The following is a 17172-nucleotide window of genomic DNA, read 5'->3' on the forward strand; positions in this document are numbered from 1 at the left end:
GTTATAGGCACTAACTGTTTGAATGACTTTAGCTTTGAACTTTAGGCTCCCATGAGACATCTTCAGATGATTCAGAGTGGCCTGGTGAATGTATGTGTTTTGCTTTGTGCAGGCTTTCCTAAAATAGATGCAAGTAGATTTTTAACCATCATTTTGCTTATCATGCTCAGCACATACACTTGAAATTCATTTTCACTGTTTACTCTTGCTTTCATCAGTTGTGCATGTGACTGTTTTCTTCTTCAGCATCTATCAGAACTGCTTCATCAAATTTGAGGTCATAGTAATGTAGGAGTATATTCACATTTTTTTGAGCTAATCACAGATTCACGAAGCCTCATAGCCAGTAGAGCCCGTAGCCCTACACCTTCTGCATCCACATGTTGTCACCACCACCTCATTTTACTATTGTCATGCATGTTAAGGTAACTTGGACAAAAGAAAAGAGCCACTGGAATGAAGAATTATGTTTTCTTTTCCCCAATAATACTTACTTTTCAAACTTAACCTCTGTTTCTACTTTTTCCAGTACTCCATATAATTTTTAAAAAGATAACTTAGCCCAAGACTTTAGTTTAAAATGAATTTATATCATCTGGGACCAGAGACATTAAAGTGATTTTTGAAAAGTCATGTACACTTTCTACCCAGTCGTGTAAGTCCTCTAAACCTGAAACTGCTTGAAGGTCTTTATGGTTTAAGGGTGTTGGGGGACTTGGGTCCCACAATAGAAGGAAACTCTATAGGACATTTAAAACCCCTTACTATCCTTGGATGCTATGATTCTATGAATTACATCTGATGTAGATGCCCACTGGTTGTTGGTATTGTTCCTGTGAGTTGCAAGAATTTTGTACCTGCAATTTCTTTGACCACCAGGGAGCAAGCTTGCATTCTTAGTTGCTTGACCAGCGTGTTCTTTCTCTTTGTTGGGTCTAGACTAGACCTATGGTTACAATGCAATTAGAATTGCAGAGAGCTTGATGAAAGTTCAGATTTCTAGGTACAAAGATTTTAGTTTAGCTAGTCTAAGGTAGGGCCTTGGAGTCTGTATTTTTAACACAGCCCCTAAATGATTCTATTGTAACCAGTCTTTACTCTGGCATTCGGAAACTACTAGGCAAGACAACTCACAAATATAGAAATTTTTAATAATTATATGAATTTATATCTTTAAAATTAAATGATTCTATTGTAACTGGTCTTTACTCTGGCATTTGGAAACTACTAGTCAAGACAATTCACAAATATAGAAAATTTTTTAAATTATATGAATTTATATCTTTAAAATTAAATGATTTTCAAAATATAGTTATAAAACATATTTATATTTTTACAAATTAAGCAGAAGAAGATATCAGAAACAATAAAGGAAAAGAAATTTAACTACAAATAAAATTTTTAAAGCTTCCTCATGGGAGAAAAACAAAATACATAGTTTTTCTTTGTGTATATTTAAACTTACTTGCATTACATATTATGGACAACTATGATTACCCTTAATATATATAAGAACCTTAAAAATCAATAAGAAAAAGGCAAATACCCCAATAGAAAAATACGTAGCCTGTGAACAGGAAATTCACAAAGGAAGAAATAATAATGACAAAATGAAGGTGAAAAACTGTACCTCCTTAATAAGCAAAGAAATGTAAATTAAAACAATGAGGTTCCGTTTTCCAGCTATCATTGTCAGAGATTAAAATATAGGATAACCACTCAGTATTGGAGAGGTATAGGAAACAAATACCCTCCTACACTGCCAGCAGAGATTGTAGATTTATTTGACATTTCTGGAAAACAGTATGTATCAGTAGCCTCTCAAATGTTCACATCTTTTTAGTTATCTCATTCTAGGAGTCTGCCCTAAGAAAATCACAGAAATGGCCAAGAATAAATGTCCTGAAAGAGGTAAATATGTAAATGATGGCACAGATGTATGATAAACTCTTAAACTAAATATTCCTTCAAAAGTACTCTAATGATTGCTTATTTATTCATTTAAAAATATTTATTGAGTACCTACTGTATACCACATACTGCTCTAGGTATTGACAATATAGCTATAAACAAGTGACAAAGGAGAATGTACATGACATAACAATCATTGAAAAATAGTACACAATATGATCCAAACCTGGGTTGCCCACATCACAGTGATTGTAAGGAAACCTTTATACTGGTTAAAAACACAGATTCCCAGGCTTCTTCCTTGGCAATTCTGACTGGGGTAGGGCCAAAGGGATCTATATTTTTAATAAGCTCTCCAAGAGATTTTACGATCAGTAAAGTTTGGCAACTATTAGTCTGTGAAGGATCCTAACTTAATTTTTTGAAGTATATACTGATAGATGTGACTGCAAGGAAAAGCACCAAAATCTTGGCAGTAGTTTGTTCCAAGTGACAAGGTTACAGGGAATTTTGTACTTTTTAAAGTTTCTAAAATTATACATTACTGTAACACAAACAAATATTTTGTATTGTCTCCCTACTATGTCAAAAAGTAAATCATAATATAATTCAAAATAACATGATTTAATTACAACAGAAAGAATAAATAAAAGGAAAATAGTTGATAACAAAATATTATGTATTTCAATATGAAAATCTTTAGACATTACTACACTGGAAGTTAAGAGAGAAGTTATTTACATGGCTGAACCAATATTTAGAGCCCCAGTGTGATTTTTTTAAAAAACATTGAGTAATTCTTGGTAATGTTCTGAATAAAACAATGTACAATCAACCATCCATTTATATGACAGTTGCATTTCTGGGAAGTTCATTGTATATTTTAATCACACAAAAAAACCGTTTAATATGTGGAAGATGGGTTCTAGCCTTAGATAATTACAAACAGCTTTCTCGCTTCCACGACAATGTTTCAGGGCAAGGGACACATCTTCATCTTGCATCGTTATCCCACACATTGCAATATTTAAAACCTTCCCCAGGGTCTTCCCCACTCCCTAAACTTAAATAGGCTTCCCTATTAAATCATGTCATCACCATGACAACCAAAGTCTCTCCCAAAAACCTTCCCAGATGCCACCCCATGGAAGATATCTCCCCATTTAGAACCAGAAATCTAAAGCTTCTATCAGATAATAATTTATGTTTATGTTACACATTTTTCCACAGCTATGTCCCCAACACAGTGCTGTACACAACATACTGGCTGCATTAAGGAATGTTTATTTGTATAGTAAATAAAAATGAAGCATGAATTATAATCACCACCTGAATTGTATTCTTGAGTTCAGTGGTTGAAAGTCACACAGACTTGCGTCTAAATCCTTGCTCCAGATTATATTAGCACTTTGACTTTAAGCAGTTTACATGTCCTCAGTCTCAGATTCTTCATCTGGAAATTGGTTATGATGGGAGTAGGGCAGTTCTGAGGTTTAAATGAAATACAGCACATGAAGCTCACAGTACTGTAGGACACTCAACAATCATTTAGCAACATGCTCTGGACGTTTCTATCCCATCCATGCTGTCCCCATTCCCTTGAAGGTGCAGGAAGGCTTGGATGCTCTCAGGGTCATTTTTACACTCAGGGTGGAAATGGATCATGAACCTCTCTGCTTTCGCTTCATGGTTTAAAGCAATTTGATTGCCTAGAAATAGCAAGTAGGGCTCTAGCTTTCTAGTCAAGGAAATGTTTTCATTGGAGCATGTTTCTTCCACCCTCCAAATATATAAATGTACAGAAGAGTTTTGAACAGTTTCATGTTCTCAGCAGGGCTTAAATAATATTGTAATTGAGACTCTCCAAAGTAGAATGAATCTGAAAAATTAATGAATGCCCAGACTCCCTCTATGAAGAGCACCTAAAACAATAATAAAAATAAACAGTTTCATGCATTTAGAATCGAAGGAAAATCTAAGATAATTTCTAAGAGATTGAATATGAACTGAACATAAAACTTCCCTTGAGAGAAATCTACTATACCTATTATATCAATGATTGTCTTTTAAGGTGTGTGTGTGTGTGTGTGTGTGTGTGTGTGTGTGTGTGTGTGAGATTACTTTGTTAACTTGAAAAATGTTTCATTTAAGTTTTTGCATCTCAATAATGTTTGAAAAATATTTGCTAAACTGCTTACACCAGTCAAAACAGAGTTACTTTCCAAGGAGATTCCCTAACCTATTTATTCTTGTTAATATTTTTTCTTCTGACATCTAACTTAAATCTATTCTATTGCTATAATGATATGCCTGTTTCTTCTTGCTTTGACTACCAGGAAGGAAAACACTTGGTTACACCTAGGAGGACTTAGACCCAGATTCTTCACAGTACCAATGGAGGAGATCTACAAAAGGAGAGGGTTTCTTCACTAGAGTTTGTTTTTCACTGGCATAAGTTATTTTAAGTGGCTTCAAAATAGCAATCCTACTTCTAGAACAAACAGAATAAGTAAATGGCTAGAAGAATAGGGCTTTGCCTGTGGTTATGCCTGGCATTCATATTGATTTGGATCCTTTTTCATTATCAAAGAGTAATTAATTTTCTTTTGATTAATGTAAACAACTTAAACAGAAAATCTGCTTCCAGTGGCTGCTTGCCAACAATCTCTGTATTATGATTCATTTAGTTCTTGGTTGAGAAACAGTACAATTTTTCCATTCTGCTTGTTTTCACCTATTGCATTTGCTGTGTCATGTGTTCCATCCTTGGCATATGTTCCCAGAGAAGATGGTCCTGGGGAGAAACAAGATCCTAATGTTCTAACAAGCCAGTTAATTTTGCTTTTCTCTCTATGGTAGGAGATCGCAGTAATCAGTGTCCCTCTGGGTTTGCCTTAGATTCAGTTGGACCCTTTTGTGCTGGTAAGGACGGGAATAAATTATTCATTTTTATTTTTATTAAGCTGTTAATGCTACCATTTAATGGACATTTACTGTCATTTTGCTAGATATTTAAGAATCACAGCAGTCCTATAAATGTCCCATTTTACAGGTGAAGAAATTGAGATGTGAAGAAGTTGACTGCCTAAGATCACTCAGCTATCTAGTGGCAGAGCTAGATTTGAATTTAAGATAGATACAAAGCCCGTGCTCTTCCGATTAGTCCACAATCAAGTGTGTCAAGGATCATGATCAAGTAAAGGGGTGGAGGGAACACAGGGACAAAACACTGGACTTCGTCTGGCCACCTGATCGCCATGAATGTGGAACAGCAGTAATTCAACTCTAAGTCACCTAACCTTAGAATTGCTTAATCGTAGGATAGGGCTGGATTGTGGGTGGAGGACTAATGACTAAACAAGCCTTGTGCCATCCAAGCACCAGTGCAAGAGGGTCACAGATAAGTAAATAGCTAAGTAAATGACTTGAGGAGCTCAAGTTAGCATACATAGTGCCTTGCTTTTCTTTTTTTTTTTTTTAATAAATTTATTTATTTTATTTTTGCCTGCATTGGGTCTTTGTTGCTGCACGCGGGCTTTCTCTAGTTGCAGCGAGTGGGGGCTACTCTTCGTTGCGGTGCGCGGGCTTCTCATTGCGGTGGCTTCTCTTGTTGCGGGGCACGGGCTCTAGGCACGCGGGCTTCAGTAGTTGTGGCACACAGGCTCAGTAGTTGTGGCTCGCAGGCTCTAGAGCACAGGCTCAGTAGTTGTGGCGCACGGGCTTAGTTGCTCCACAGCATGTGGGATCTTCCTGGACCAGGGCTCAAACCCCTGTCCCCTGCATTGGCAGTCAGATTCTTAACAACTGAGCCACCAGGGAAGCCCCACAGTGCCTTTCGTTTTGCCGGTAGGCAATGTAATGTAGTATAGTGGTAAAAAGGTAGTCTTTAGAAACTACACTGCCCAGGTTCAGATCCCAGCTCTGCGAATAATGACCTATGTGACCTTGAGCAATTTACTTAACCTCTTTGTTCCTCAGTTTTTATCATGCAAATGAGGATAGGAATAAAAATACTTATCTCCTAGGAATGTTGAGGAATGAGTTAACGTAGGTAAAAAGCATTTAGATCACAATAAATTGTCATTATATCTTAGCTGTCATCATTGTTGTTTTAGAATTAATCTAACCATTTATTCACTCTCAGAGATAATTTGAGGACCCCAAAGTAATTTTTATTTCATGTTTCCATCCTGTGGCACTTAGAGCATTTCCTGTTACATTTGATTCATTCATTGGCCTCTATAAGCAACTCTTTTCACCAACTTTAATAACTCCTTGAAAGTAGGCCTTCTTCATACTAATTGGGTCTTTTTGTTTCTTCTTTCAGATGAAGATGAATGTGCAGCAGGGAATCCCTGCTCCCATATCTGTCACAATGCCATGGGAACTTATTATTGCTCCTGCCCAAAAGGCCTCACTATAGCTGTGGATGGAAGAACTTGTCAAGGTAGTCACAAAGCTAAGTCTAATCAACACATTTAAGCAGTGGACATGGCAATCTCTCTCCTAGGAAAAGCGTGGTAGACCAGTGCTCTTCTTTCCTACTCTTTCTGCCCCCACCTTCATTAAGTTGAAAAAGTAAGGAAGAGGGAATACTGCTCACACACTGCCTTCATATGGTGTGCTCTGTGGGCAGGAATGCCTGTAGTGACTCACTCAATCCCCACAACACAATGAGAAGAGGCAGGCAGGACTATTACCATACTCCTTTTACAGGGATAAAAGTAGGAAGGAAGAGGTTATAAAGAAATTTAGTAAATTGCACAATCGTGGTAGCACTTTGGGAACGTTAAAGAAAAGCGCACTTTTCTATCAGATTCTAGGTATGCTTCAAAGTTAGAACTTGTATAAGAGCCTAGTTGTATAATAAATTAAAAATGATGAAAAGAAGAAAGGATTTATCCCTCTATGCCCAAGGAGACCCCCTTCTAAATGCAAAAGAGAGAGAGAGCAGGGGCATAGGAGGGCATAGGGGTAACTTTTATGGAATGTCCAGTATGGATTGGGCACCTCATAAACATTATTTAATTTTCAAAGCAATGCTGAGAGGTGGATATTATTATCCTCATTTTACACATGAAAAAACTGAGATGTCAGAAAGGAGAAGTACCTTTTTTCAGCCACCTAATTTATAAGTGGTCTGTTGGATGGCTTGGTCTGTGAAGACATCACACTGTCCTGCTATGAGCTTGTCAGCTACTCAACCCACCTGAAATGACACACCCCCAAAATTCACCATTTTTGCTCTTGTATATTTCAAGTGTCATTCATTGCTTTTCTTATCCCCGTTTCACAACAGGTTCTTTGGTTGCTTTTCTTCAGTTCCCCCTAGTTGAATGACTCACTTTGTTGCAGATATTGATGAGTGTGCTTTGAGTGGACACACTTGCCATGCTGGTCAGGATTGTGACAATACCATTGGATCCTATCACTGTGTGGTCCGCTGTGGAATTGGCTTTCGAAGAACCAACGATGGCCTGAGTTGTCAAGGTATACAAATGGAGGCCCTTGCTTTATCTTCATTGTATTACAAATTAAAACCCCTGCCTTTTGAATCACTTAGAGTAAACTCTCTTTAATAGATTGAGCTTCTTAGTAAAATGTTTAAATGTAATATGCCATGGCTATTTTAAGTATTTGTAACAAAGTGGTTTTGAATAAAACTTGCCTGTAACATTTGAGAGAAGAGATCATACAGCATGATCTTAATAGAATCTATTTAATAAAACTCCATTTCATAAGACTATGAATATTTATTGCAGGACTTTTTAAATAGAACTTATTATTTTAGAGCAGTTTTAGATTCACAGCAAATTTGAGTAGAACATAAAGAGATTTTCCATATTCTCCCTGCCCCAACTCATACACAGCCTCCCCTGCTACCAACATCCTGCACCAGACTGGTACATTTTTTTTTTTTTTTTTTTAACCAAGGATAAACCTACATTAACACATAATTACCACCCAAAGTCCATTGTTTACATTAGGATTCATTCCTGGTGTTGTATATTCTATGGGTTTAGACAAATGAATAACGTCATATATCCTCCATTATAGTATCATACACAATAGTTTCCTTGCCCTAAACATCTTCTGTGTTCCACCTAGTCATCCTTTCCTCCCCCAACCTCCAGAAACCACTCATCTTTTTTTATATATATATATAAATTTATTTATTTTTTGGCTGCGCCAGGCTTTCTCTAGTTGTGGCAAGTGGAGGCTACTCTTTGTTGCAGTGCGGTGGCTTCTGTTTGTTTCAGAGCTTGGGCTCCAGGCACGCAGGCTTCAGTAGTTGTAGCGCGCAGGCTCAGCAGTTGTGGCACACGGGCTTAGTTGCTCCATGGCATGTGGGATCTTCCTGGACCAGGGCTCGCACCCGTGTCCCCTGCGCTGGCAGGTGGATTCTTAACAACTGCGCCACCAGGGATGCCCCTCATCTTTTTATTTTCTCTCTAGCTTTACCTTTTCCAGAATGTCACGTAGTTGGAATGATGCAGTATGTAGCCTTTTCAGATTGGCTTCTTTCACTTAGTAATATACATTTAAGATTCTTCTATGTCTTTTCATGGCTTGATAGCTTATTTCTTTTTAGTGCTGAAAAATAATCCATTGTATGAATGTACCACAGTTTATATATCCATTCTACTGAAGGACATCTTGGCACTTACAAATTTTAGCAATTATGAATAAAGCTGCTATCAGGATTTTCCAGAGGAAGAAACACTGGATACAAAATGAAATTCTTATCAATAGTAGAAAGAATGAATGAATTATGGTACATCTATACCATGAACCACTATGCTGCCATTATAAAGAATGGAATGAAGCTCAACTGTTTGGCTTAGACAAACAGCCAACAACTGTTTGGCTTAGAATTTCCATGAGACGTTGTTGAGTGAGAACACAAAGATATAAAAGAGTGTATACAACTTGTGTAGAAAAGATTATGTGACTGGAAAACAAACAACAATAACCAAAGAAAAAGGAAATGGATTTATATATTTAGGGAGAGATATAGGTTTACATAAAAGAGATATGTTATTATTTATATTAGATTGTTAATGTAAGTTGGCTTTGGTGGACAAGGGGAGGACAAGGGAAGCCAAGTGAAAGAAGAAGAAAAAACTGCACTAAGAAAATCTTTTCAAAGTATATGATCACAGATCAGGGAGGAGACAAGACGGCTGAGTGGAAGGACTTGAGCTCACCTCCTCTCATGAAAACACCAAAATCATGACTAACTGCTGAAGAAACATCAACAAAAATGACCTACCAAAAGAACCTACCAAAAAAGATATTCTGCATCCAAAGAAAGACAAAGAAGAAACCACAACAGGATGATAGAAGGGGTGCTTCCGTGATATAATCAAACCCCATACCCACTGAGTGGGTGACTCACAAACTGGAAAATAATTATATCACAGAGGTTCTCCCACAGGAGTGAGAGTTCTGAGCTCCCCATCAGGCTCCCCAGCCTGGGGGTCTGGCATTGGGAGGAGTAGCCCCCAGAACATTTGGCTTTGAAGGCCTTTGGGGCTTGAGTGGAGGAGTTCCACAGGACTGAGGGAAACAGAGATTCCACTCTTGAAGGGTGCACATAAGTTTTCACATGCACTGGGACCCAGGGCAAAGCAGTGACTACAGAGGACCCTGAGCCAGACCTACCTGCAGGTCTTGGAGGATCTCCCAGGGAGGTGAGGGTCAGCTGTGGCTCACTGTGGGGGCAAGGACACTGGAGGCAAAGACCCCAGGGAATATTCATCAATGTGAGCTCTCCCAGAGGACTTGGCAGCAAGAACTGGCCCCACCTAACAGCCTGTAGGCTCCAGTGCTGGGACACCTCAAGCCAAACAACCAGCAAGACGGGAACACAGCCCCACCCATCAGCAGACAGGCTGCCTAAAGTCATCCTGAATCCACAGCCACCTTTAAACACACCCCTTGACATGGCCCTGCCCAGAGGGACAAGACCCAGCTCCACCACCAGTGGGCAGGCACCAGTCCCTCCCATTAGGAAGCCTGCACAAGCCTCTGGACCAACCTCACCCACCAAGGAGCAGACACCAGAAGCAAGAAGAACTACAGTACTGAAGCCTGAGAAAAGGAGACCACAAACTCAGAAAGTTAGACAAAATGAGGTGGAAGAGAAATATATTCCAGACAAAGGAGCGAGATAAAACCCCAGAAGAACAACTAAGTGAAGTGGAGATAGGCAATCTGCCTTAAAAAGACTTCAGAATAATGAGAGTAAAGATGATCCAAGATCTCAGGCACAGACTGAGATAAAAGAAATGTTTAGCAAAGAGCTAGAAGATTTAAAGAACAAATGAGCAGAGTTGAACAATACAATAACTGAAATGAAAAATACACTGGAAGGAATCAATAGCAGAATAAATGAGGCAGAAGAACGAATAAGTGAGCTGGAAGAGAGATGAGTGGAAATCACTGCTGCAGAACAGAATAAAGAAAAAAGAATGAAAAGAAATGAGGACAGTTTAAGAGGCCTCTGGGACAACATTAAACACACTAACATTCGCGTTAAAGGGGTCCCAGAAGGAGAAGAGAGAGAAAGGGCCTGAGAAAATATTTGAAGAAATAATAGCCAAAAACTTCCCTAACACGGGAAAGGAAACACTCACTCAAGTCCAGGAAGCACAGAGTCCCATACAAGATAAACCCAAGGAGGAACACACCAAGACACATATTAATCAACTTGACAAAAATTAAAGACAAAGAGAAAATATTAAAAGCAACAAAGAACATACAAGGGAATCCCCATACAGTTATCAGCTGATGTTTTAGCAGAAACTCTGCAAGCCAGAAGGGAGTGGCCCGATATATTTAAAGTGATGAAAGGGAAAAACCTACAGCCAAGAATACTCTACCCAGCAAGGCTCTTGTTCAGATTCAATGGAGAAATCAAAAGCTTTACAGACAAGCAAAAGTTAAGAGAATTTAGCACCGCCAAACCAGCTTTACAACAAATGCTAAAGGAACTTCTTTAGGCAGAAAAGAAAAGGCCACAACTAGAAACAAAAAAATTATGAATGGGAAAGCTCACCAGTAAAGGCAAACATTCTGTAAAGGTAGCAAATCATCTACACACAAATATGACATCAAAACCAGCAATCGTGAGGAGAGTACAAATGCAGTACATTAGAAATGCATTTGAAATTCAGAGACCAGCAACTTAAAATAATCTTGTATATATATAGATTGCTATATCAAAACCTCATTGTAACCACAAACCAAAAATCTACAATAGATACACACACAAAAAAGAAAAAGCAATCCAAACACAACTCTAAGATAGTCATCCAATCACAACAGAAGAGAACAAAAGAGAAATGAAGGAAAAAGATGTACAAAAACAAATCCAAAACAATTAACAAAATGGCAATAAGAACATTAATATCGATAATTACCTTAAATGTAAATGTATTAAATGCTCCAACCAAAACACATAGATTGGCTTAATGGATACAAAAGCAAGACCCATACATATGCTGTCTACAAGAGACCCACTTCAGACCTAGGGACACGTACAGACTGAAAGAGGTTGGAAAAAGGTATTCCAGGAAAATAGAAATCAAAAGAAAACTAGAGCAGCAATACTCATATCAGACAAAATAGACTTTAAAATAAAGACTGTTATAAGAGACGAAGAAGGATACTACATAATGATCAAGGGATCAATACAAGAAGAAGATATAACAATTGTAAATATATATGCACCCAACATAGGAGCACCTCAATATATAAGACAAATGCTAACAGCTATAAATGGAGAAATTGACAGTAGCACAATAATAGTGGGGGACTCTAACACCCCCCTTGCCTCAATGGACAGATCATTCAGACAGAAAATCAATAAGGAAACACAGCCCTTAAATGACACATTAGACAAGATGGACTTAATTAATATTTAAGCACTCCATCCAAAATCAGCAGATTACACATTCTTTTCAAGTTCACATGGAACATACTCCACAATAGATCACATGCTGGGCCAGAAAGCAAACCTCAGTAAATTTAAGAAAACTGAAATTAAGCATCTTTTACAACCACAACGCTATGAGGTTAGACATCAACTACAAGAAAAAAAAAACTGCTAAAAACAGAAACACCTGGAGGCTAGATAATATGTTACTAAACAACCAATGGATCACTGAAGAAATCAAAGAGGAAATCAAAAAATACCTAGAGACAAATGAAAACAAACACACAACAATCCAACAACTTTGGGATGCAGCAAAAGCAGTTTACGAGGGAAGTTTATAGCAATATAATGTTACCTCAGGAAACAAGAAAAATCTCAAATAAAACAACCTAAACTTACACCTAAAGCATCTAGAAAAAGAAGAACAAACAAAAGCCAAAGTTAGTAGAAGGAAAGGAATCATAAAGATCAGAGCAGAAATACATGAAATAGAGATGAAGAAAACAATAGAAAAGATCAAAGAAACTAAAAGCTGGTTCTTTGAAAAGATGAACAAAATTGATAAACCTTTAGACAGACTCATCAAGAAAAAAAAGGGAAAGGGCCCAAATCAATAAAATTAGAAATGAAAAAGGAGAAGTTACAGTGGGCACCACAGAAATACAAAGGATCCTGAGAGACTACTACAAGCAACTATATGCCAATAAAATGGACAACCTACAAGAAACAGACACATTCATAGGAAGGTACCATCTCCCAAGACTGAATCAGGAAGAAATATGAAATATGAACAGAACAATCCCAAGTACTGAAGTTGAAACTGTGATTAAAAATCTTCCAACAAACAGAAGTCCAGGACCAGATGGCTTCATAGGTGAATTCTATCAAACATTTAGAGAAGAGCTAACACCCATCCTTCTCAAACTCTTCCAAAAAATTGCAGAGGAAGGAACACTCCCAAACTCATTCTATGAGGCCAGCATCACCCTGATACCAAAACCAGATAAATATACTACAAAAAAAGAAAATTACAGGCCAATATCACTGATGTACATAGACGCAAAAATCCTCAACAAAACACTAGCAGACTGAATTCAACAATACATTAAAAGGATCATACACCACGATCAATTGGGATTTATCCCAGGGATACAAGGATTTTTCAGTATGCACAAATCAATCAGTATGATACACCACAGTAACAAATTGAAGAATAAAAGCCATATGATCATCTCCATAGATGCAGGAAAACTTTGACAAAATTCAACACCCCTTTATGATAAAAATGCTCCAGAAAGGGGGCATAGAGAGAACCTACCTCAACATAAAAAGGTCATATATGACAAACCCACAGCTAACATCATACTCAGTGGTGAAACTGAAAGCATTCCTCTAAGGTCAGGAACAAGACAAGGATGTCCACTCTCGCCACTTTTATCCAATATACTTTTAGAAGTCCTAGCCATGGCAATCAGAGAAGAAAAAGAAGTAAAAGGAATCCAAATTGGAAAAGGAAAAGTAAAACTGTTACTGTTTGCAGGTAACGTGATACTATACAGAGAAAATCCTAAAGATTTTGCTACCAGAAAACTACTAGAGCTCAATGAATTTGGTAAAGTTGCAGGATACAAAATTAATACACAGAAATCTGTTGCATTTCTATACACTAACAATGAAAGATCAGAAAAAGAAATTAAGGAAACAGTCTCATTTACCATCGCATCAAAAAGAATTAAATACCTATGAATAAGCATACCTAAGGAGGCAAAAGACCTGTACTCTGAAAACTATAAAATGCTGATGAAAGAAATTGAAGATGGCACAAACAGATGGAAAGATATACTGTGGTCTTGGATTGGAAGAATCAATACTGTCAAAATGACTGTACTACTCAGAGCTATCTACAGACTCAATGCAATCCCTATCAAATTACCAATGGCATTTTTCCCAGAAGTAGAGCAAAAAAATTTTTAAATTTGTATGGAAACACAAAAGTCCCTGAATAGCCAAAGTAATCCTGAGAAAGAAAAACAGAGCTGGAGGAATCAGGCTCCCTAACTTCACACTATACCACAAAGCTACAGTAATCAAAACAGTATAGTACTGGCACAAAAACAGAAATATGGGTCAATGGAACAGGATAGAAAGCCCAGAAATAAACCCACACAACCTATGGTCAATTAATCTATGACAAAGGAGGCAAGACTATGCAATGGAAAAAAAACAGTCTCTTCAATAAGTGGTGCTGGGAAAACTGGACAGCTACATGTAAAATAATGAAATTAAAACATTCTCTAACACCATACACAAAAATGAACTCAAAATGCATTCAAGATCTAAATGTAGGACCAGATACTCTAAAACTCTTAAGAGGAAAACATAGGAAGAACACTCTTTGACATAGATCGCAGCAACATCTTTTTGGATCCACCTCCTAGAGTAATGAAAATAAAAACAAAAATAAACAAATAGGACCTAATTAAACTTAAATGTTTTGCACAGCAAAGGAAATCATAAACAAAATGAAAACACAACCCACAGAATGGGAGAAAATATTTGCAAAAAAAGTGACCGACAAGGGATAAACCTCAAAATATACAAACAGCTCATGCAGCTCAATATGAAAAAACAAACAACCTAATCAAAAAAATGGGCAGAAGATCTAAATATACATTTCTCTAAAGAAGACATACAGATAGCCAAAAAGCACATGAAAAGATGCTAAATATCACTAATTATTAGAGTAATGCAAACCAAAACTCCAATGAGGTATCACCTCACGCCAGTCAGGATGGCCACCATTAAAAAGTCTACAAATAATAAATGCTAGAGACGATGTGGAGAAAAGGGAACCCTCCTACACTGTTGGTAGGAATGTAAACTGGTACAACCACTATGGAAAACAGTATGTATGGAGAAACCATACATATATCCAGAGAAAACCATACTTCGAAAAGATGCATGCACCCCCATGTTCATTTCAGCACTATTTACAATAGCCAAGATATGGAATGGCTAAATGTCCATTGACAGAGAAATGGATAAAGAAGATGTGGCACGTATATACAAAGGAATATTACTCAGCCATAAAAAAGAATGAAATAATGTCATTTGCAGCAACATGGATGGACCTAGAGATTATCATACTAAGTGAAGTAAGTCAGAAAGAGAAAGATAAATAGTATATGATATCACTTATATGTGGAATCTAAAAAGATGATACAAATGAACTTATTTGCGGAACAAACAGACTCACAGACTTTGAAAACAAACTTATGGTTACCAAAGGTGGGGGGAGGGATATGTTAGGAGTTTGGGATTAACATATACACACTAATATATATAAAATAGGTAATTGACAAAGACCTACTGTATAGCACAGGGAACTCTACTCAGTGTTCTGTAATAACCTATATGGGAAAAGAGTCTGAAAAAGAATGGATATATGTATATGTGCAACTGAACCACTTGGCTGTACACCTGAAACTAACACAACATTGTAAATCAACTGTAGCCCAATATAAAATAAAAATTAAATTTAAAAAATATGTTATCACATTTGTGCATTTGTGTGACGTACAGATTTTGAAAGATTAAATTAGAAGATCTGAAATAGAAAACAAGAACAAAATAAGACATTGGAAATCTCGAACTTGGGAATGTAAGATTAGAACATGAAGAGCCTAAAATATGGTGAGATTGTTCTTTTGAGGGTTTGTAATAGAACAATAGAAAAGTGGCAGGAGCTTGAGGTGAGTAGAGACCTGAGAGAGGGATTTTGTTGGGATAGGAAAGATTTGATTATGTCTACAGGGTTGTGGGAAAGATGACAGTAAGGAGAAGGGCGTTAAAAATACAGAAGAGATAAATAAATTTATTAAAAACAATTACAGAAGAGGAGGGAATGATCAGTGGACCACAGTCATAGTGATGAGGAAGGAGGAGATGGGCTGCAGAAATCAAAAACTCAAATAGAGGAACTCTTCTTAAATGGAAGGAGTGGTCTCCCTTTCTCTGGAATGAAAGAAAGGAAAGGGGAGAAGTTACAAAATACAGGCAACTGCACACAAGTTTGGGGAATTCATGCCTACAGGTTTTTTTTCCATTGCACTATGACCCAGATGGTGTTTGGGAAGATTAATTTGGCAGTGACTACAGATGAGGAGAAAAGTTAAAGTTGCTGCAGTCATTCGAATGCAAGGTGATAAACACCCGCATCAGACTAATAGCAGCAAAAATTGGGAAGAAGGGTCAAATTGCAAAAGTTGTTGCAGAAGACTTAACTTTTTTATTATTATTATTATTATTATTCTACCTTCAGTACTCCAGTCTGTCAGCAACACTCCAGGAATAAAAGTTCCTAGAAACTGGAATGGGAGCCATATGGTAAATAAAATAGTTAAAGTAGAGAAGTTTTGCGTCAACATAGTTCTGAATCATCAGCAAACTTCTACCTTGTAGTAGTGTTGAAGAGAATAACCCTCTCCAGCAGTTAATTCTATCAATTATCTAGCAGATCCTTTGAGAGCACTTCAATTGGATTCTTTTTAGGAAAGATCTTAAACATAATGATCACTAAAATATTTAACATTTGGGGTAAATTAACCCAAGTTTTCTAACAGCATGTAAAGCAAGTTTTGTTTTCTTTAACAGATATTAATGAATGTCAAGAATCCAGCCCCTGTCACCACCACTGTTTCAATGCCATAGGAAGTTTTCACTGTGGATGTGAACCTGGGTATCACCTCAAAGGCAGAAAATGCGTGGGTAAGGAGAGGACTATGAATTCAAAGCAGTGACAACTTTGTAACTTTTTTTTTTTTTAATTTTTGAATTTTATTTTATTTATTTTTTTATACAGCAGGTTCTTATTAGTCATCAGTTTTATACACATCAGTGTATACATGTCAGTCCCAATCTCCCAATTCATTACACCACCACCACCACCACCCCACCGCTTTCCCCACTTGGTGTCCATACGTTTGTTCTCTACATCTGCGTCTCTATTTCTGCCCTGCAAACTGGTTCATCTGTACCATGTTTCTAGGTTCCACATATATGCGTTAATATACGATATTTGTTTTTCTCTTTCTGACTTACTTCACTCTGTATGACAGTCTCTAGATCCATCCACGTCTCAACAAATGACTCAATTTCATTCCTTTTTATGGCTGAGTAATATTCCATTCTTTATATATACCACAACTTCTCTATCCATTCATCTGTCGATCGGCATTTAGGTTGCTTCCATGACCTGGCTATTGTAAATAGTGCTGCAATGAACATTGGGCTGCATGTGTCTTTTTGAATTCTGGTTTTCT

The 17172-nt window shown here is 37.2% G+C and overlaps 1 protein-coding gene across 5 annotated transcripts in view; it reads left to right on the forward strand.

The window, feature by feature from the left end:
* The window catches only part of HMCN1 (hemicentin 1), a 529724-nt gene that overhangs the window by 469096 nt on the left and 43456 nt on the right, over positions 1–17172 (forward strand). For 3 of the 5 annotated variants that reach the window (XM_068541417.1, XM_068541420.1, XM_068541419.1), the window contains 4 exons: positions 4771–4833; positions 6239–6358; positions 7267–7401; positions 16505–16618. In XM_068541417.1, the coding sequence (XP_068397518.1) occupies positions 4771–4833; positions 6239–6358; positions 7267–7401; positions 16505–16618 (432 nt within the window). Of the gene's footprint in view, positions 1–1843; positions 1900–4770; positions 4834–6238; positions 6359–7266; positions 7402–16504; positions 16619–17172 lie in introns of those variants that run through there. The other 2 variants (XM_068541418.1, XM_068541421.1) reach the window with 2 other exon arrangements.

Source organism: Eschrichtius robustus, chromosome 3 (genome assembly GCF_028021215.1).
Source record: "Eschrichtius robustus isolate mEscRob2 chromosome 3, mEscRob2.pri, whole genome shotgun sequence".
NCBI classification, from domain to species: domain Eukaryota; kingdom Metazoa; phylum Chordata; class Mammalia; order Artiodactyla; family Eschrichtiidae; genus Eschrichtius; species Eschrichtius robustus.